The sequence below is a fragment of the Cardiocondyla obscurior genome, linkage group LG17, assembly GCF_019399895.1.
Source record: "Cardiocondyla obscurior isolate alpha-2009 linkage group LG17, Cobs3.1, whole genome shotgun sequence".
Lineage (NCBI taxonomy): Eukaryota > Metazoa > Arthropoda > Insecta > Hymenoptera > Formicidae > Cardiocondyla > Cardiocondyla obscurior.
The window spans coordinates 4,319,325-4,340,822 of NC_091880.1; the positions used below are offsets into that span (position 1 = coordinate 4,319,325).

The window sequence follows — 21,498 nt, forward strand, 5'->3', positions numbered from 1 at the left end:
GATTTTTTTTTTTAATGTAAGAGAGCACTTTTTTCTCTGTATAATAAGAAGAATATAAATGATGGTTCTCTTTAAATTGAATATATACATTTATATATAAATAATGTTTGATATTAGTTTTACATAGTTTTTTAAACTGCTTCTGATCTCTCGAACAAAGTTCTTGTTCGCAGCGATGCAAAAATATTAGCACTAAAATTTCGAGGATCGTTGGACAAGAATAACGAGGTTTTCATTGGCCAAATTGGCGATGCCAATTTCATTTGTAAAGCGTTTCATTGCCATTCAGCGTACAATTCGTTAGAGAGGGATCGAAAAACTCGTAAAGCGATACTTAAAATCTTGTTTAAATTGTATCATTTTGATCATACTGTTTTGCCAATCTATACTAAACAGCTATAAAATTAAATTGAAACAATTCTTTGCCTCGTAACCATTTAACCATTTCTCACGCCTTCTACATCACATATTTGTAAATGCTTCATAACTTTTATTAAATCAATTTTCCAGACTGTTTAAATTTTTATCACGACTAGTACACAATATTGACTGGAAATTATATACTGCCACTATAACGATCCCGCTGGTCTCTCACAAATTATTTGTCGTAAGTCTCGCAAAGTGTGAAACGGCTTCACGGGCCACCTGCGAGCTCGCATGACCGCAATCGCGGTAAATTTGTGCCCGTCACAATTCCTTCGCGAGCACAGCATTGCGTCGGTGATGTGGTAATAAAGTTATATTATTGGTTTATTGACTGAAACGCACGTTTCGTTTCGAGACGCACGTGCTCGTTCACCAAGACACTGCCATTTATTCGGCCGCACGTTATAATTATTATAAATATTAGTAGCATAATAAATAAAATTTCTTTTTAAAGTAACGTTGGTTTTTTCAAGGCATTAGGGAGTTGCGTAAAAGTTATTTAAACGTATTTGTATTTTTAGACGGTCCGAAAAATCTGAAACATTTTTATTGCTTAAACTTGTTATCTGGAGTTTTTGACACAACAGCTGAGAGTTCTAGTGTTAAATTAGCTCATATCTTCGTATAAATCAGTCTAAAAATATATTGACCTCAATTTCGTACATGAGTCGAATACTTAAAAATTTTTCTTTAATCTATAATTTTTACCCAAGATTAATATCGTTAGAATTTTAGTTATATTCAGAAAAATTTAATAAAAAAATATTTAATAAAGCATTTCTTTTTTAAATAATAAAAATTTTTTATCCAATTCTGTTTAAAAAAAAAAAAAAACCAATACTTAATTCGGCAAAAGAATAGCAACAGTAATAATTTCGAAGTCTATCTCTATTAAACGTCTCTTTCATGTCGTTACGTCCATCGACAATTTATATTTCATTTGTGTCGGAAAAGAATTTCTTTTTTAAGTCTAGACTCATTCGGCATTAACAGTTTACCTCGTTCTTTCTCGTAGTGAAAGAGGGGAAGAAGCGAAGCTTGAAAATACACGTCTTCGAGCAAACATACGAGCGTTTCCTCGTATTCCTTTCTGCCCCTTTACCAACGACATCACTTTAACTCGCTTTTGCCCGAATTAATTACTTTCCCCGAGACTTTCATCGTAACGCGTTGCCGAAAAGACGCGGAGAGTTCGAAGTTGAATTGCAGCAACGTCGTCAAATTTCAAGACGTCAAAGAATTAATATCGGAACAGCGATATTATTTTTCTGATTGCATTCAAACGTCCTTTTCTTTTTATCGGCGTGTACAGCGATTAAATTAAAATTCTTACAAGCGTTACAATTGTCGCGAAGAACAGTTTCCAGCTTTTCTACCCCATGTTAATGCTACCTTTATATTCTACTCACTTAGAGGAGTCATAGTTGTTAATGTAATGAAGACTATGCCAGTGTCATCAGCAAAGCTAACCGTATTCGAGATCACGTTTGGGGAAACGAATAAATAGAATGTTTCAGGAGGAACTCTCGACGGAAGTGGGTTATACGCTCGAGGTCTACTCCTCGACTTGTTCATTCTTTAACGTGAAAAGAAGAGGGAGAATACATTCATTTCTTTATTATACATCATTCAACTGCTCCGTAAGATTTTGCAAGATTTCGTGATCTTGCAAAGCGATTGCAAAATCGCGATCAAAGCAAATGCGCTTTCTTGTTTCTTTGAAGTTTCTAGGCGCCTCTAATTACTCTTGCAGCGTCATCTTTCGCTTTTTACGGTTCCGCGTGTTATGTGCTACTTTATACATCAACGCGTTGTCGGAAAATATAATTTGTTTTCGTATATAATGAAACGATTATGCGATAGAAATTGACCAGTGCAAAATATTTTACTTTGCGAAGGAATGCATAAATTATATATGTATAGTTATTAAGTTACAAATTTACTAATACATCTTGATGCCGGTATTCTATTATAATTAAAAGGGAATGAAGTGCATTATAATTATTTCGTTAATAAAAATTAACTATTATAATTTTAGCATGTCCTAGCTATTTATGCGGCAATATACACGGTTAATTTCTCTGTTCAGAAACCAGGTAGAGAGATCGTACAATTAGTACACGCACTCCGCTTTTAGTTTCGCAGAACGACAAGTACTATACCCAAAGGCTAATTGAATATTGAAGGAATAAGAGTATATTTTCGGTTAATATTCTAACACGATTCTATTTTCATTAAAATTTAATATTATTGTTAAATGTATATATTACATTTTTGTTATTAATTTTCCTTTATAATTCATATAAAATAAAAAAATCACCGATATTACTTTAGCATATATTTTTTCAGTTTAGTATCTTTTAACCGTAAGTTTTATTATGAAATTAAAAAATTAATGTGTTTAAATTTGACTGATATACGCGTTTATATGTATAATCAAGTATATGCTTTTGCTTCAATCGCTTTCAACGTAATTTTAATTAAGAAGAAGCTAAATTCGTAGAACTCCGAGATTATAATGACTGTGATACGAGCGCGAAGACGAGATTTATTATCGAGACCTTATTATCGAGACCTTCCTTTATTTTTAGCGTGCACGACATCAAAGAAGCACCGTCTTTTATTTTATTTGGCATTTCTATGCAAGCGACGTAAAGCTTATGTGCGCGCATTCACGAAATTACTCTTTAAAAATTATTATACGCGACGCATCCCAAAAAAAAAAAGAAAAAAATTATAAAATAACGCAATATATAAATTTAAAGATTCATTCTAAATTCGCAGTTAATTTTTTGCGCCTCGTAGTCTTTTTTGTAGATTCATTATCGCTATGCACGCTACACGAGGTGTATGCGGTGATAGAACATAAATGTATATCGCCGGATGAAGTTTGTGTGTGGTATTCACGCGTCGTGGCAGTTTCTCAGAAAATTAATGATCGACACGGATTTTAGTACACGTCGCTTTCTTTTCTGCGCCGCGCAATTTTTCATCGTAAATTATGTTGACGCAACAAAAGAGTTGGGGTTATAAACGAGATTGAGATGTGTTTCTTTTTTATGAATATTTCGTAAAGTATGCCGTCAATTCCTGAGCAACGTTCTCGAGCGCTTTCAAATTATTTCTCAAGATTGCCGTACGCATCTTCTTACAGCTCGTATATTTCCGAATGGCATCCAACTTTTACAGAAATTCTCATATCTCATGTTACTATACCGAGCGTTTAAATGCTGATGAGCTTTATCCGGCACATTTGAAGAAAGAATAATACAATTCTATAAGATAAAAATATTAAATATATTATAGATTATAGGGAAAAATTCCACGTTCAAATTTTCAATAGTAATTTAGAAACTTGATTATCTTTATAAATTAATCTGCTCATCACGCGCGTGCAAACAGTCGGTTCTAAGGGTGGGTTAACTCGTTAGCAGTACTTCCTCCCTTTCATATACGTCGCGCCGGTATCATCTGTTCTTTTCAAGTTTCCTTCGAGAATTTCGTCGGCTTACGAGAGTCCTCGGCACATCGCTTCATTAACGAGCTCCTTGACGACAACGTCGTTGTCGTCGTCTAGCTTAATTATTCCACCGCCACCCGGTACACGTGTTCCGTAGCTTCCATTGGACAGAACTCGGTTCTTTTAATTCCATTTTATTTTACCACTTGGGCCACTAGGTTAATCGAGTGTCGTCATTTGTTGTCATTATCGTTGGCGATAGGGCCTCCACATTCTCATTTCGTGAATCGTCTCGTTGTTACAGAGAGGCTTACTTGTGCTGCAGCGGTGATAGCTTTTACAAGCGATGCTCAAATTGTTCCAATGTTCGCGAATGTGTATAAATTAGTTTTTTTTTAATCCGCGCGCTATTCCTTGAAATATTCCCATTGAAAAGCTTCTTGGGGTCGATCTTAATTTTTTAAAAGAAAAGTTAATTTTGTACGGATTATATATAGGTGTAATTTAACTTTACGTTTATATTTAGTATCATATTTATATTATCGTAATTTAATTTTACCAGTATACAAGCTTCATCAAATTAAAAATGCAAATCTCATGCATTCGAGCGGGTCATAAAAACTTGGCGGCGTAATCCCTCTGTCTCTTTCAAAATTGCCGAACCTCGAGATAGCAGAGAATGAAGAATTTACGCGGTTATAAATATATTACATCATATATTATTCAAACGAGCGAACGCGATTATCATCTCGACGGTATCTCTCTGCGGTTCTCTCCTGCTCTTTCTTTTACGGCCACTTTCCGTCCGCATTGAGATTTATTCCACTTTTTCCTATAAGGAGTTCCTTCTTCTTGCGGTACTTTCAGTGATCTCACGCGCGAATACTGATACTCTCTTATCGAAGAAAATAAAGTGCAATGTAATACGAAATTGCGAGAATCAGAAACGCTTACGTCAATCTTAATCGTTTGGCGATAATTATAGTATACTATAATATAATAAAATATAATATGATATAATACAATATTTGTGCTTTTAATACGTTTCGAGAAACGCTTAAGTATGTTAGCCTTAATTATTTCGCGATAATTACGATATTAATATTTTGAATATTTTAGAATTCTGAAAAAAAAAAAATAATTCAATTCTTATTACCTGTACGTTTTACGAATATGAATTTCACATAATATGTATTCTCTGTAATATTTTATACATTCTAATTACATATGGAAAATATAAATTAATAATTATTAATTTTTTTTAAAATATTTTAAGCATGAGATAATGTATATTTTATTTTTAACATAAAAAGACTGATATTAGTATTTAACAAAGCCATAAAATATTTAGACTACGGCGAGAAAGATAATGATTAAGAATTACTCGATAGCTATTTCACTGAGCATGTTTTAAAGAAATAATAAAATCCGTTGTTAAAAATGAATTCTAAATTGTGTTCGGTACACTTTTTTTAACGGTCCAATTTTACGCACGGGTAGCAATGGTGCTGGCCAGTCTTGCGTAAAATTGATACGTAATGAGTATTCAGGGCATAAAAGAAGTATAGCGTAATAAAATAATTTTGCCGATTAATTTCCAATACGTGCATCGATTTGAGATATCGCACTTTTTGCAAAATTATTTTTGGGATCCCGTCAATACTTAATGCATGGTATTTATCGAGACAGAGCTTAGCGAAGACATACAATATTTACGGACTATGAAAAGTTTTGCGCTCCGCAAAATCCTGACTTCCTCTACGAAACCTCGGAAAATTCACGAGACCTTATAAAACGTCATAAACTTCAACCAAACTTGGCGTAACCTTTTAAACTTCTATAAAAGCAGTGGGCTCTCATAAAAATTGTATGAGGCTGTAAAAATATTTAATGACCGTGCCAAAAGCGATCGAAATCTCGGGATAATCGTGACACGTTTTCCTGAACGGTTTAACTACAATGATCAATGCCAGGTCAGTTGCTCGGTAAAAGTATGCGGAAATTTTTGGCAGTTCTTGATCGGCCGCTCTACGTTTATCGCAAGCGTGTGTATGCGAGAGTAAATTAATGTTTTATGCAAAAGATATCCCATTTCCTAACTATTTCATTTTTATCTTTAATTAGTCAAAAGCGAAATTAATCCCATTGTGACACAATATTATTAATGTCAAAATTTACAACGTTTTATGCAAGTTTCTCTGTAGGATCGTTAATTGTACATATTAACCCTTCTAAATATTGTGACAGCGATCAATGATACAGCTTTGATCTTTCGTGTTCATACATTATGTAGAATGCGAGTTTGTCGATTACTTCGGCTACGTCGATAATTTAAACGTTTGTCAACATATGCCTGTTGAATGCGAAAGGGAGAGGAGGCGGGGTCGACGGCCTTGTTAAATGGAAATCGAAATCGACGGGCACGGCCGTCCTCGCCGTTCGTTGCGATTGTTGCGCAAGTTGGAAATTCTCGATCGTGATTCACGATCGACGGACTGACTACGCCCACGTGCGCGCCGGTTGTTGTGCAAGCCAAAATGCAAATGCTCGTCACACTTACCGAGTTCCTCGTGTTCTACTGACCTTAGTCTAGTCAAGAAATAATGCAGAAAGAAGGAGAGAGAGAGAGACGAGCCGAGATTTATTGTGCGTAGACGAGCGAGTCACGATTTATGTATTTACGAGCTACGTTAAGGTGCGGTGCATCGAATATAAAAATGATCGAATAAACGCATGTCATTTTAGGCCGTAATAGCAGAGTAGCGATACGATTGGAAAATATTACGAATTATGACGTCAAAGGGAATATTAATTTTTTCTTGGCTAGCCTTTAAGATATTTCAGCTATTAGAGTAAACGTATTGGCAAGAATGTATGGCAAACTATATTTATATACGCTGAATATTATACGTATAAATATTAATAGAAATTAAATTAAGATTTTATAAAAGTTTTAAATACATACAACCGCTGAAAGTTTACGTTACGTTAAATTAAAGGTGATGCGCAAATAGGTAAAGTTATATTAAACAAAATTGCCATCGTGTTCCGCAAGACCAACTCATTGCAACAAAGTCGTGATCACGTGCTCCATCCCTTACAAAAGGACGGCGAGGGTGTCAAAGTAAAGCTTGGTATAATACCGAAGGCCACTTCTCTTGATCCGTCGTATCGCGTAACCTGGTTATATCGGAGCAAGTGCATCCCTATTGTTCCTACTTGGAAGCAACGCTGTTATTTCGAATCGCTCTAGCGCTAATTTCATTGCCTTTCTTCCTCGGGATCACGTAGCTTTTCTAGCACCAGGTCTTATACCGTAGAAAAGTACCATCCTCCGCCTTTGTCTTAACGGTCCTCCCTCCAAACGTTTTTAACATTCCGTTTACCATGCCTTATTTAATTAGTATTAGCTACGAATTTACAGTCGACAGTGATGCTGAAATAACGAAACAGTTAGAAAATGCCTGCGAGATTTTTTTAATAATTAACGACAACGTTCATCAACGTAAGAAGCAATGCGCATTTTCTACAATTTATTTCAAAGAATTCTCATACGTCCAGAAATTTACCCGGGTGGAAATATTCAACTATTCTGATTTTGTAGCTAGTGGTTTTGATCGCGTAGATTAGATATATTCCTTAACTAGTAATTAGCTTGGTACTAGCCGTAATTTGTAAGAAAGTAATTATTATTTACCGACTATGTAGCTGTTCCTGTATACTTTTTCGCCGCGTACTAATCTATGCCAACGCGCTCTCGCTTGCCGAAATCCGCCGGGCCCGCCGACCGCCGCGATCAGCGTGAGTACGCGCGTATGTTTGCATCGGCCGACAGCTGCAGCCCACGCTGCAAGTCCACGTGGTGAATGACGCGCGGGCAGCGGTCAGTACGCGCCGTAGACTAGTAGCGCGCAACGAAAAACGTTTCTAGATATCTAGCCTCTCTCGATCGTAATTAGCTAGTAATAATAGTTAATTTGTTTGTTAATTTAAGTTGCTATTTAAAATGTACGATTGTCAACTGCATAATTGTTTCTTCCAGCGGTGAATTAACTTACCGTATTAGCCAATTAACTAATATCAGGCACTTCATGAAAGCCACGAAGTCGCAAGAAATTACTGTGATTGATGACGTGGGAAATATAATTGTTTTCAGGTCGTTACTGGTGATCTTCGCCGCGCTATGCGCGACGTGCAGCCACGCGGACTTCTTCAGCGGGAAGGGTGAGTTTCACCAAGTTAATTTTAGCGCTAATGGACCCCGCCGACTCTCTCGAGGATTTCGCAACCATTTGTACATCCCCTGTCCTTTCGGTTGTCTTATTCACTGACGATCCGCGCTGCAATATTCTCTCCGGGGGATTCCTTCCCGAGGTACCTTCGCGCGAATATTCAGCAGCTTTTTTACTCAGATCTCCTTTTTTCCTCCGCGCTTGCGGCGACGATTCGCCTTACGTGACTGGTGATTTATTACTACGTTAAATACGGAATGTATTTAGTCAAGTGATGAATAATGATATCGGAAGATAAGGACGGCGGATAGACAAATTGTGGATGCGCGTGAATCTACATGTCGCGATTAAAATGTCGCGAGTGATAAATTTTGAATTAATTACATTGTACATTATATGTAGATTGTGAATAATATTATTGCATATATGTTAGTTCGCACTTAAAGGTAAAGTAATCGATTTTATTCTTTTCAGTAAAGACCGTGAAATTAATCACGAGATTTCTAAACGCTTATAATAGCACTTTAAATTCAAGTTAAAATCATACTTCGACAATGCTATTATCGTGGAGTTGACGCGGCTATTAATTAATTATTGAACGCGTTTGAATAATGTTTGTATCGACAAGTTTGGCCGTACTTGAAAAATGCACGATTGCAATTTTCAATCTGACCTACTAACATTTCACAACATTAACGTATTAATAGGTTTTCTGTTACACTCGTGCTTTCATTGCATTTACGATCGATGCATTATACAGAGATGAAATATAATCAAATTCGCTTCTAATACGTTTTAATATTTTCTAAATATTGAAATAATTATAATATCGACCGATACATATTTAACTAAAATTTATCTGCGTTTAGACGTAAATGTGCAATGCGCGCCGCTTCGCATTGTCGAGATTCTTAATACTCAGAGCGGATTCTGCGCTCTCGTCACGTCTTACTCTAATCTGCCAGTTTTATAAGGATACCCCGACGATTCCTGAGGGAATCTGGGGATTTTTCACTTCCCCTTCCTGACAACAGAACCGCCAGTTGCTCACCTCCGCAGTAGTAAAGCCGACGTATGGCCCGACATGCCGCAATCCCGTAATCTCGCATTGTGTTCTCGCACTCCTTAGAATTGTTACTATCAGCCTGTTTACTTTTACATGTGACAAGCCCGAAATTTCGTTAGCAGAATATATCTTTCTTTTGATTACGAAAGCAATTCGCGCATCAAAAATCAAACTATATTCGTACGATAAGAATAATATGCATAATTTCTTATTAGTAAAAATATAATAGCCTGACATTTCTACGTAATAATAATAATTCATGCGAATAGTTCGTTTTATCTGTAAAATTTTTATCGACATCGCCGCGGAAAATGTTAAGAAGCGTCAGACGAATCACCGCGTCTCGGGGACGAGTTAATAAAGTAGTGTCTTTGAGCATAATTAGTCTACTGTCTTCTTTTGAAATGCGGCGATTATTATCATCACGTCTTTCGTCCTCGTTTCTTTCAGGATCTCATAACCCGCGGCGTCGTCCCGCAAACGCAAAGAAAATTTAATCTAGCGCCGACGTTTTTGATTAAGAATAATAAAACGACAAGAGCGACGCTACCACTTTGCCTCGTCGTAATAAGAACGAATTAACGCAAGATTTTAGTTTGCGTCCACTCTTGCATGACATATTAAAAAGTTTCTTATTCCCGACGAAGGCCACTTCGTGTTTTTCGTTTCCGACCGTGGCGTTTTTTGTGCCCGTACGATGAGCGTTCGGTAGGGTCGCGACAATTACGATCACAGCGAGTTACCGTCGAAGAATCTGTCCGCTTCAGGGTTTCGCGCTTCGCTTATCGGAGATAAGTGCAAGGGAGATGCGAAAAGGGGGCCGCCGGCAGCAGGGGGAGAACACAGGATAGCGCAGGAGAAAAGGGCGGCCCCGGGACGAATAGCTCCCGCAGGATGCAAGATAACGCCGCTCATCCCCGCAGCCTCATTTGTATCCACCCCGTTCCGTTTCCCGCGGAAACCGCTACTTTTTGCATCTACCGTCTACCTCGTCAATATTTAACGGGCGCTCGTCGATCAACGCGATTGCGCGCCGATGTAGAAATGAGAATTTTTCGGGCCGCCTTCCCGCCACCTTCTTATGGATCGTTCTCATAAGTTCCCCTCGAAGGGATCTATCGCTGGTTCGGACGGCCAGCGAATTTCCGCTTCGAAAGCCCGTATGAAACAAAACTTGGATTTTCTATCGGCCCCGTTTACAGATATGTCCAATTACGGAAGAAATGTTTGGTAAAAATTAATTCCAAAATTCAATACAGTATTTTATGTTTGCGTTTCTTTATCGAGAAGATTAATTTTTTTTCTCGCGTGAGATAGTAGGATAATGGGCTCTGTAAATTTAATTAATATTAAAAAAAAAAGATAAACTGATTATTATATGATTAACCGATTTATTAGTAAAATCACTTATCTATAAAAAAAGAAAAGCGCAAAAATAAATAAACGTGGATTCGTAATACGCGTCATTCGTATTAATCGTTAAATAAATAAATGTTATAGTAAAGTATTGCAATAGAGACAGCGGAAACAGATAAATTGGTATCGTGCATTCTACGGTTGATTTACGATCGCGTGATTTCGATAGAACGATTCGCGGACGTGCGAGCATTCAGCTGTTCGCCACGACCGGCAATCAACTGCGATAGACAACCATAAAGATGGCCAATTTTTGTTCCGATGACAGATTGAATTGGGCTTGCGAACCGAATCGAACGAGAATGATACTAGCGGCGCGACGCGCGACATGATTTTTGTATCAACCTAATCCGCTCGCAGCTAGAAATCGTATCGTAACCGGGCGGTTTTCGTTTGTTTTACAGAAACGCGAGATTACGGGATTCGTGGAAATAATCTTCAGCGCGTTGCATAATACCGGAGGAGAATCGTGTTCCCCATTTTTACTTGTCGGCCACGCACGTTTACTCTCTCTCTCTCTCTCACTCTCACCCGTGCAAAAAGCTGCAAAATTAAACGCGTTCCCTAAAGCGGATGGAAATCGTGCGCGGCGTTCAAATCCAATTTCCACAAATTTATCTCGAGGCAAGGATAAATGCGTTTTATTGTGTGGCTCCGCGCGCGGATTTATTCTCTGAAAAACATGTCTTATAAATATACATACAGGTAGACGTGTACGTACAGCTTTAAACCCTTTATTTCCTTACATCGAAGGAGATCACGATGAGTCAAGGAAACCCATTGTTTTATCTTTCACGACGCGCTCGCGAAATAAAAAATAATTCCCGTTAAACTCTCACTTGATATCTCGCTCGCGTTTACCTTCGTAATTCAAACTATTTTATCGCCGAATTAAAAAATACCTTCGTGCAAGTTAAACGGAAAAATTATTCTCCGTTATGCAATACGTATGCATGTATTTTGCGGAACGTTATATTTAATTAAATTATATGACGTAAGATATCTATTGGAAGAAGCATATGTTAAATAACGTTGCAAACTGAAAATTTCCCGAGGAAAACTTTTCGCAGGACAATTTGCATCTGCTACTTTTATTCGTGTTATCAATGTTCTATTCAGCATGCTCCGGAGGAAGCAACCACGAAGCTACGAGCTAATAAAAGAAAAATATTGGGTTTGACGTTATGGAAAATAAAGAAATCCTAGACAGCACGTTCCACCGTGCGACAGCGCCAGATAGTCTAATTTTCTAAAAACAGATGAGAGACGTTTGCGCGATTAAAATTTATGAGGCCGCGATCTGCTAGCAGTTAAAAGTCTAGGAAACGCGACAGCCCGCAGTTTATTTTCCGTCTTCCATTTCCGAGAACGAAAGTAAAATTAAGGTGAGCCGCGGGCTGCGAAAGATTTTATTCTCTTAGGCCGATCATACCTCGCGGATGAAAAGTTCTGTTTCGGTCCGGTGGATCTAACCCGACAGACGTAAACGTTATCGCAAGAGTCCAAACGACGGTTATAAACGTTATAAATATCAAACGTAGTAGTAACCAACGCATCGAATAAACTCGGCTAGCTACGAAATATCATTTCAATCCCGGTATCTTTAAAAAAGAATACACGGATTATTGTACAATATATGTAAATAATATAAACGCGTGAATATGCTTTATCTAAATTTATGAATTTATTCCTTGACACGGTTAAACCCTTTTCGTAACGAAACGATGGCAATAATAAATTATATCATAAATTGATCGAAAGTTCCTGGATTTATATCGCGTAAGTTTTTTTTTTTTTGTAGTTTCGAAAATCTGTTTCGTTCGATGGTTAATAAAGCTTTTTATTTTACGTCTCGGAGACTGTCGAGCGTAATGTCTACGGAAAGATTCTGTCTTCTATATAGTATTATACCAGTATACGTTTTCTAATAAGAAGCCTCTGATAAATTAGCCTTGGCAGAATTTCAAAACCCATCATCGTGACCGTTTTAATGGATGAGCGAACGGCAATTAATTAGCATGCCGGATTGTGTGTAAAAAAAATCCGATATAGCGCTCGATGATGCGCATGATAAGTGAAGGCAGACGTGTGGAGGCGCCGAAATATTCACGATATTGTTACGAGAAGTGTTGAATTTTTTTTGAAGGCGCGCCGGATGTATGCATCAATCGACGAACTGTAAGTGCGTACGTGCGTCGTAATCGTTTGAATCCGATGATCCGCCGTGACTCATCGATCATATATCGACAACTTCTCAAGCAGGTTTCTTATTTGCCACGCGTGTCTGACTTTATGACACAATGAACCACGTTTATCGGTGACTCGAGCGTTCAGTTCCACCTTTATCATTATTTTAAATTGATATAATCGAATTCTTGAGAGTTAACGTCATTCAACGACTTGAGAAGAAAGTGCATTAAGTATCTATTTTATTTTCAATTGTTTATTCGTCATAAGATTTGACTTGAAACTTTTAAATAATTATTATTTCGCAAAACGAGAGTGTTAAGATTTTCATGCTAATTATAAAATATTATAAAATAAAAATATTTTATAGTTATAATACGTATATCGAAATATTAATAATCCACTTAGTTTTATTTTAATATTAATTTTAACATAATTTTATACTTAATATACAGTAAGTATTACTCATCCAGAAATTGATAAAATATTTTATCGTGGAAAACGATGACGTGTGATCCATGCAGTCGGTGAGAGAAATTAAATAATAGATGTTTGAGCGAGGCGCCACTTAATGAATCACTTATTAGAACGCTTTGCTCATGGCTGAATGATATCATTTCCATGATCTTGACCCATAATGATTAAGCGCAGTGCAAGCATACTTCATCGACTCTATTTCATGTCGGTGCGTATTTTCTAAATGATGCAAAGTAACGTCATCGTTGAATTCAGTTAACAGATATGAATAACTCGAATCCCCCGACAGCCACGCAATAAAATACGTACGCATATCGTTATGAGAACAGATTGTGGAACACAGATTATCAAGTTAATTAAAATCATCTACATTACATTTTATATAGGAAGTACGAAATTTAGATCGCGTTACAAAGGTCAGGAGTTATTCGAAACATTTCTCAAGTTACTCGTTACGATCTTACGCGGCAACTGCTCGTGCAATTTTCTTGCATACTTGTCAGTTATTAAATAATATCATTTAGGTGATGAATACGAAGATGCGCCGAGCGTTGCTCGCGAGGGTGCGCACCTGCAAGAGCGGAAGCGTAAAACGCCGCGGCAAAGATCGAATGCAAAAACCATACAAAATCGCGGAGACGTGATACAGTCGCTTGTTGCCCCGGGCAGACATATTGGCCCCGGAGCGTGCCCGGAAAGTATAAAATATTTCAAAGCTCACCCACTGCACTATTCTCCCCTTCCCCTCTCGCGCCTTCGCCGCTTCTTTCTCTATCTCCTCGGCTTTTTCCTTTTCAGCTAACCCACCTTATAATATATCGCCTACTTGTAACATGTTCCTACCGCCTCTTGTCTCTCGCGCGTGCATAATCCCGCAGTTTATCAACCAGTGGATCTCCATTCGTATTCTCCGAACTATTTCGCGAACAACTGCCGATTTTTCATGACCGGTCCGTTATTACGTGTCAAGTGTGTAAACATCGTACTGCGGGAACGTACGTAGCGTGAACTTAGATGTTCAATCTCGTAATTTATCTCGTCTTCAATCTACCGGAAGCAAATGGAAATTACGTATCCGTAACGAATGGAAGTTTCATCAAAAGTTTATTTAATTTGAAATGTTTTTCTTCTTCCCACCCACCCCGCTTGCAAACCACGACTTTTCTAGTAATTAACGGAAATAGTCGATGCGTCAAACACGTTTGAAACTTATACCTAATTAATATAAACGTAAAACTTGTTTAATTAATATTATCGATTTGTAAATGTTAAACTTGACGGAAATTAGATCTCGAAATGAGCAACCGGAAATTACTTTACGCTTCGGAGCAATTGAAACTGATCCGTATGTTCATCGTGTATTTAGTGTTAAATCATGTTAGTCGATTATCATTTCCAGTCATTACTGAACTTTTCCGTAAACTGAGCGGCGCTCTCGTTGTCCCTCGCGGATTTATCGGAACAAATAGATGAGCTCATTAATTCTGATGATGATATTCGCTCGTTGTTACCCGCCGGCTCGTACATTCCACGCTTCGTGACGCGTGCAATTTATCAGTCACGAACAGAGAACGGAGTCAAATGGAAGCCTTTCCCGATTTCCAGAGAATGGGATTTAATTGTTCGCGACTTGTCCTCTCTTTCGCGATATCTCGTTTTACCTTTAATTCGGTCCGTTCGTTCTCGATATTTCCGCGCGACAAATTGCTCGGTGTACCTATAGCTCAGACAAATCATCGGTCGTACGAATTGTACCGCTATGACATTTATGAGGGAAAGAAAAAAAAAAAAATAACAATTACTACTCTCCTTTTTCATATAAATCACGTGCAATTCGCGAATTATCATATTTATCAAAGATAAACGCAAAAATTATTTTGTCATTGTCGCGATCCAAAACTTATCAAAATAAAGCGGTTCAATTCTCCGCGTCCCATTTAATTTTACGTTAACGGTATGTCCGGTACGGTAGGAATGAATGGGGGTGGCATGTAAAAAGCGAACAACGATCTTGTTTTCGGATGGTCGCTCTCGTAAAACAAGCAAGAGATGTATCTCGCGCGAGATAAAGCAAGCGTGGCTGACGTTCGTTTCTGCACACCTTTTCCCATTTTCTCAGCGCTATTTTTCCACCGGTTGCGGCCGTTTCCCGTCTCTTTCGATAACGTTTTTCCGTCTTTCCGCGCCCGTATCGTTTTCTTATCAATCAATACGATCTGCACGTTATGTACATGCCTCGGATCGCTTTGCAATTTTCCAATCTCCTTTGATTTTACTTCACATCGCACTTTTATCGTTTATTGTTAAGCGGTATACGCAAAGTTCGATTTATAAAAAGTAGTCGAATAAAATGCATAAGAAATATGTTATTTTATATATTAAATGTATATTACATAGTTCTCTTTTTTTTTATTAATTAATCAGTTACGCGTACTCATGTTTAATCCATGGGAATAAAAAAAATGTTATAATAACAGAAGAATTATATCCACCGTAAATTACACACAAAAAAAAAATTAATGATAATAATAAAAAAACGTAAGGCTACCACATGATTACATTGCATTAATAAAGGACGATTCTTAAACAACGTGGATTTATCCTGTGTGTAATTCTAATTGTTATGACCGTGCGTATAGCGTGGCTAGTAAGCAGCTGATCGGAAGTGCTTCCCCGGTCGAGTAATCGCGCCGGTCGCTCCCGTCGGTCGGAAATTAATAAATACTGGAATTTCCAGCAGCTCCGGCTGGATTAAAGCTCGGCAGCGGGAACGATATCCCGACCGAGCAAAAAGGGGGCAAGCGGAAATTGAAGGGGAGTGCAGTTGGCCGCGAGAGAGTCGGCGGAAAGGGGATGAAAAAAAGATCGACTTTGCTTCCTAAGAGCATTACGTATCGGCAGGCGCAGTCCGCGCCAGTTAAATTTATAATAAATTCCGCCGGCTTTTCCAGCACGTACTGCCCTTCTCCTCCTTTCTCTCTCTCTTTTTCTCTCACACACCAATTCGTGAAACTCGATCATCTATCGTGCGTAATATTTGCATATTGCATCGAACTCGTCGAAACCAACGACATAAGAATAAACGGTGTTAAATTGATTTTAACTCTGCAATTACAATTGACTCGGGAGCTTTTATTCTCACGTATGCACGTGCACCCCGCGTACAAAAGTGTGTCGCGGAAATTTAGCAAAATGCGAAATTCCGATTGCGAGCTTCCATCTGCAAGTTGGAGAAACGGTTGCGCGAATTGTTACACGGGCTCCAAAGCGTACGAATCTGACTGTTTAAAAAATGTAACGTGAAGGAAAAAAACAGCGCGAGATTCGTCCGAGGTTTTTTTTTTTTTTTAACCGCGGAACGACTCTGCCTTCACTGATGTGACGCGTGTGCAAGTTTACCGTCCGGAAGAAAAAAAAAGAAAAAAAAAAAGAAAAAGAAGCGACACGACGCGCAAAAAAGCGATGACAGACAAGTAGCACGGTATTACTCGCGCCGGCACTCGAGGCACATCTCGCCCTGAAGAACCTCCGGACGAGTTAACTTTATTAGAGTTTCTTATACGGGTGTGTTCGCGAAGCGGAGCGACGTTGATAAAAAGGCGATAGGAACGGGGAAGAAGAAGCGACAGAACGGGCGGCCGACAAAGAAAGAAAAGAGGCACGGGGTGAGAGAGGTGTGTGCTTTCTCACCTACCCCACGGGGCGAGGCTTTCGCGTGACGAGTGGCTGGTAACGAATGGCCGTTACCACTCGCGCGAGACAAAAGCCTCGTAAACAAAACAGGCCGCCACCGCCGGGATGGAGGCCCCAGGGGTGATTTCGCGGCGTTTCGCACGGCACCTCGTCAGTACAATTCCTCATACGCTTTACATTTAAAAACCGCCAACGGCTCTGATTCGTTCGCTCCTAACAAATCCGAGATAAAGCGCGATCATTAATCGGGATGCTGACGTCGAAAAAGCGACCGCGCAATAGCTATTTTGGGAAAATATCTAATAAATTGGAAAATGTTGTTTAAGAACTTATTTCTTTCCTTATTAATAGTATCCAAACAAATCTGGGAAATTAAACGCGAGCCAATTAACTTCCGAGGTGCAAATGTACATAATAAAATGGGTCTTTATTTAATTTCGAGTTTAATGTACTTTATTATATTTATTTATTTAATTTGAAATCCAATTAGTAAAATATGTAACGGCAGAGATTAAATGTCGTAAGAACGTCTTTTTGCTTATGAAATTTGGGTGTATAAACGTTTGCTTTTATTTTCAAGCTCGAGCCAATTCATGCATCTACGAGATAATATATTAGAACGTTTATAAGCAACGTTAAATGTCTTCAACACAGAGACAGAGAGAGAGAAACAGAAAGAGAGAAAGGCATCATCTTTTTATTTACTATTCAATCGTACTGCTGAGTGCATCTCTGCATTTCAAATTAAATGCACTCCTGTTTCGACGGATGAGAGTTGCATCGCGGTTGGCGGCGGATTCTCGCTTCGGCTACATCTCGCTACGAGATTTGTCGAGATGCACTGCGCATTTCTTTCTCTTCTTTTACGTGGGAGTGCACGTACTCTGCATCAGGTGTCCCGGAAAGCATGGATGCTTGCGTGCCTGACCTTCTTCCTGCTACTCGCAATTCTGTCCTCCCGTTTCTTTCCCATTTTTTTTTTTTTTTCACCCCTTTTTTTTCTTTTAGCCCTGAGGTGCCTCTTCGCGCCATTGTCTCCGTGTCGAAACGCTCATATGTCACGGCTCGTCGTCTAATTAGGCATGTGATTCGTGGGATCGTTTCGTATTTTTCGAACGTCTACGTTTCTTCTCGCTCTTTATCACGCTCGAATCATTCGTACGATTGTCAAGCGCAATTTGTTACGAGAGTTTATTCCTTTTTTTTTTCTTTTGGAAAATTATTTCGAAATAACACGTTGTTGAATTTATCATCTGTCATATATTCATTTTTCTGTACCTTTTGTAAAAAATAAAATTTTATTCCAGAACGGTACTTTTTCCGACATTTTATTATTATTTTAATCTATTTCTAAAATATATACATATGTGAACTACATTTTTTTATGTATTTAAAATGTATTTCGGTGATTGTATTTAGAAAAAGAACTTCTATATGTAAAATAGTTGCGCTCTCACCGCTTTGAATAGAAATTTATATTTAATACTTATTACTAAAAGAAGCTTTTCTGATATCTTTAATTTGAGAGAAAGAAGATTTAATTTATTATATTATATTTTAATAAAAATGTAGCTAACTTATCTTTACTCTTAATTCAAAGTATTTCTTTTTAAAAATATCTATGTTGTTCAAAAAATAATAAGGTTAAATCGTGTTCATTTAATTGTGGATATCTTGAAATTCGTGAGTCGATTTTTACATATAAATGCATTCGGAAAGATAAATTATTGCGCGCAAAAAAAAAATAGTCTATAACCGCGTAAACGTATACAAAATGTATGCAAAACCGATTTTTTGGAGAAGATATATAAATTCAACTCTGAGAAATTTTATTTGAGGGTTATCTTCGCGCGCACGTTTTCAACATTTATTAAATTTTCATATGCGTTATTAAAAGTCTCGACGTCTTGGAGCTATTGTCGTCGAACAACCGCAAGAGCCCTTCGCCAACATTCATCATCCTTGACGTGCGGCACAGAAGCACATGTGCCACCAACCTTTTCGTTTCCAGTTACCCATCTTATCCCTTTCTGCCTCTCTTCTCGCGGCAATTCTCCGAATCAAACGAAATCCACTGAGCCGTTTATTTTATTCCCTCTTGCAAGTCGTCTTTTACAGTTTTCTCGTCGTTCTGCGAACGATAAGACTTTCAAAAGACGTCGCTTGAGAGAGCTAGTTTATAAATTTAAGTTTTTACACAGGATAGAAATTTAAGCCGCTGATAGAAAGCGGGATAAAAATACGTAGAGCGTTATATGAAAATATTTGGAGCTTGATTTAAGGCATTATTATATTTAACTAACGACTCTTTATTTTCTCTCGTCCTGCATCAATTTGTCTTATCGTTTCTACAAAAGCGACATCACAGGTCCGTTGCGTAATGAACTTCGAGATCACCGGAATTCTCCGCAGAAAATGTTATCAGAATGTTACGCGCGACGGTTCTGTCCCGGTAATCTGTTTTAGTAGAATGCATTCATTGTTTGGAGAATAGAAGGCTTGAATAATGCGTGCTCGCATAATGGCCGTAGCTCTGTATTAATACGGTATTGACGTTTACCTGCTATACATTGATAGCTATTGATATTACCGCCATATGCTGAATTAAATTATGTTACGACACGACAAAATATTCTTAATTACAATTGCCATTGAATCACGTAACAATTCCCGGTTCTGCCTTCGACATGCATTTTCGGCATTTAGGTTTAAATTCTGGACTGCGGAATAAATTAATGATACGGCATGTAATAGAAATATTAAGCTCGAATAATCTTTTGATGACGCTCGCAATTAAACCAATATTCGATATCGCGCATCCTACATTTCAACGTGATTTCAATACCTTTGCACGCATGTAAATTAAAATCTTATTTACAAATTGAAATTTTCGTGCATAACATGGATATTAATTTGCCGTATTTGTTTTGTTATTCGCGTTTACGTAATTCAAGAATCGTTATCTTTTTTTTTTTTTTTCTAAAGAAGGAAAGAGACAAACGCGATCGTTTTGAAGCGTGTAATTTCAATCCATTATCTCGATGCACCCGCCGTGTAATATTCAGCGTCTTGATACGCGTGTAAGTTTGCTTTAAAGGTAGAAGCCGAAAAGCGAAGAGTTCATTTTGGTATATTCGCGTGTTCAGCATCATAAACCCGATTCTGAATTTATCTCGGAGGCCCTTGAGGGTGGCCGGCACGTTTTTATGATATACGATTTTTATTAGACGGATAGCATACGTCAGTCCATCCACTTCCGACAGCATAATGTCGCTTATCACGATCGGCTTGATAACGGAGACCCGAAAGGAATTTTAAATCTCTTCCTTCTCCTCTATAGGTATTTATATACTTAGCGAACGAACACAGCGACCGCGAACATTCGGACGTCGGTGATGTGCGTTGTTGAGGTGTAATTTTTATAGTGATTTATTTGTTTGAGAACGTTCGCATTCGCTGTTCGTTCGCCAGCGTATACAATATACACTTTAATATGACCCGGCTGCTTTCCACTCAGCAGAGACACGTGACAAGTCTGTTTTATAACCGTGATCACTATATTGAGCAATTATACGGCTTTCAAAACGTCGTTACTGAAATTTACAGCCAGAGAGCAACACCGAATACGATCAGCGGCGAATATGTCGCGCTATTATTATTGGCAACGAACTATACCTGGCAATAATTCATTCAATTAATGTTTCGCGCGAATGAGAACTACTAGGAACCCTCTTCGCGCCCTCGCTAAATACCTCAATTGCAAATCGCACGCTCGTTGTTTGCTCTCTCGGCATTCCGTTACGCGTTTACACGTGTTTGCTCGACGAGACTCGTGCTCGTTTCTCTACACCCGCCGCGAGAACAGGTTTCGTCGAAGACGGAGAAGAAAAAGAGACGAGGAAAGCTAGATGGGAGGGCCGACGTAAAAAAAAGGGGTGAAAAAAAAAATAGAAAAAGTGCAGGCCTCGACAGCTGTTTCACTGGCGAGATCAACTCGAAGCGACGCGCAATGGAGTTGTCTCGTCTATCCCAATTACCTTTTATCCCGTCAGGCTCGCCGAGTGCATCAGTTACGGCGCGCGTTTCACCGTAACTTTTTATCTGTTTTTTCTTACCGGCTGATGACGCGCCGCATGTCGAAACGCCGCCGAAATGCATCCCGTGACGTCGTCTTTATCGACGTCGCGGAGATATACGCGGATCTCGCAGAGAACTTCGTTACAGCGTGGCGAATGTCGAGCTGTGTTCGCGTATTATTATGACAAACTACATGCTAAGATCCATCTGTTCCATGGAGGCTTTCATGAAAAATACGAACATTGCGTTTCAGCCTGTTATTTCTGCGACATTATGGTCGAAACGTACCTCTCGTTGTCGTGAAAAGTCGCAAAAAGTATATTTATATAAGTATCTGTACGTACATAAATATATATATATAAAACTCCACCGAAATTGTATAAAACTATACAATACTAGTTAACATTCTGCGAATTGTTCGAAGATACAAAAGGCGAAACGCGAGGGTTAACAATAGAATGTCT

At 38.3% G+C, this 21,498-nt stretch overlaps 1 protein-coding gene across 5 annotated transcripts in view; it reads left to right on the forward strand.

The window, feature by feature from the left end:
* Window positions 1–21,498, forward strand: part of Mp (collagen XV/XVIII-type protein multiplexin) — a 193,641-nt gene that overhangs the window by 9,948 nt on the left and 162,195 nt on the right. For all 5 annotated transcript variants that reach the window (XM_070668210.1, XM_070668208.1, XM_070668209.1 and 2 more), the window contains exon 2: window positions 8,043–8,110. In XM_070668210.1, coding sequence (XP_070524311.1) covers window positions 8,043–8,110 — 68 coding nt within the window. The remainder of the gene's footprint in view (window positions 1–8,042; window positions 8,111–21,498) is intronic.